Source organism: Lottia gigantea, assembly GCF_000327385.1.
Source record: "Lottia gigantea unplaced genomic scaffold LOTGIsca_234, whole genome shotgun sequence".
Classification (NCBI taxonomy): domain Eukaryota; kingdom Metazoa; phylum Mollusca; class Gastropoda; family Lottiidae; genus Lottia; species Lottia gigantea.
In genome coordinates this window covers 78,303-79,553 of record NW_008708670.1, presented here as the reverse complement: position 1 = coordinate 79,553, position 1,251 = coordinate 78,303, and the positions used below count along the sequence as shown (strand labels likewise).

At 37.6% G+C, this 1,251-nt stretch overlaps 1 protein-coding gene across 1 annotated transcript; it reads left to right on the top strand.

Annotated features, from left to right (window-relative positions):
• Window positions 1-3: 3 nt before the first annotated feature.
• LOTGIDRAFT_175033 (hypothetical protein) lies at window positions 4-1,050 on the top strand (the record flags this gene model as incomplete). Its single annotated transcript, XM_009055139.1, has 1 exon — window positions 4-1,050. The coding sequence occupies one exon, from the start codon at window positions 4-6 to the stop codon at window positions 1,048-1,050; it is 1,047 nt and encodes a 348-aa protein (XP_009053387.1).
• Window positions 1,051-1,251: the final 201 nt, after the last annotated feature.

The window sequence follows — 1,251 nt, the reverse complement described above, 5'->3', positions numbered from 1 at the left end:
TATATGGTTACAAAGGCTGTTGATGATGACAATACATTACCAGATTTAACTCCTCGGATTAAGCAAGCCAAATTGGATATTGAAGCTGCAACTCAACCGAATGAAGACAAAAACGGCAGCGATCTCGAATCCGAGGACTTTTTTGACAAGTATGTCTACAGTGACATAGAAACGCCATCTTTTGACATTTTGCAGCAAGCCATGACAGATTCTAACATACCACAAGAACCAAGCAATTTACGTAAAAGTCCAGTGCATTATATAGACCATATAGACACTCAACTAGAACCCGAAAACAGTCAAAATACCATTACATGTATGCAGGATACAAGTCTTTGTGACTCACCCATCACATCTACTGTTCGAAATGAATCCAGAAGCAATAGCCAAATTCGCAGTCAACAAGCAGATTTTGCCGACCCATTCTCAATGAATTTATGTTTACATCGAACAATACTACAGAATGAATTGATAGGATATTTCAAAAAACCAGATATTCTCCATTCAAATTTGAATATTTCATTTGTTGATGAAAAAGGGCAAGATCAAGATGGGTTGTCTAGAGACGCTTATGCCGGGTTTTGGGATTCGTTTTACCAAAGGAATACTGATGAAGAAACGTATAGAGTACCCATTTTAGTCAACGAGTACTCACAAGAGGAATGGGGCTCAATTGGGAGGATATTGTTAAAAGGTTTTATAGACCATCGATATTTCCCTATAAACCTGGCTCCAGCCTTTGCCATTGCATTAATTCACGGAGAAGATAGTATAACACCTTCGATTCTCAAAGATTCGTTTCTACTATTCCTATCAAATTCAGAAAAGGATGTCCTGATACAGGCTATAGATGGTAAGGATTTTGATGAGGATGAACTATTAGGCATATTAGACCGTTTCCACTCACACGTTCTTCCACACAAGGATGAATTAAACGCTTTCATATTGCAAGTGGCACACACGAGTCATAATACAAGAACCAAAATACGCACTAGATTCAATGAAAGCCGTCTGTGGAACTGCACTTCGAGACTTTCTTCCAGACAGTAATTCCATCTTAAACATTTACGAAAGCTTGAAAACAACGGTTATGAAAGTTATTAAACTCTTCAATGCTATTCCCTTGAATAAGGAAGAAACTATGGCCTTTGATTTTCTGAAAAGATTTATAAGGGGAAGAAATTCGGAGCAATTAAGGCGACTTTTGAGATTATTAACGGGATCTGATGTCATTTGCGTCGATAAAATAGA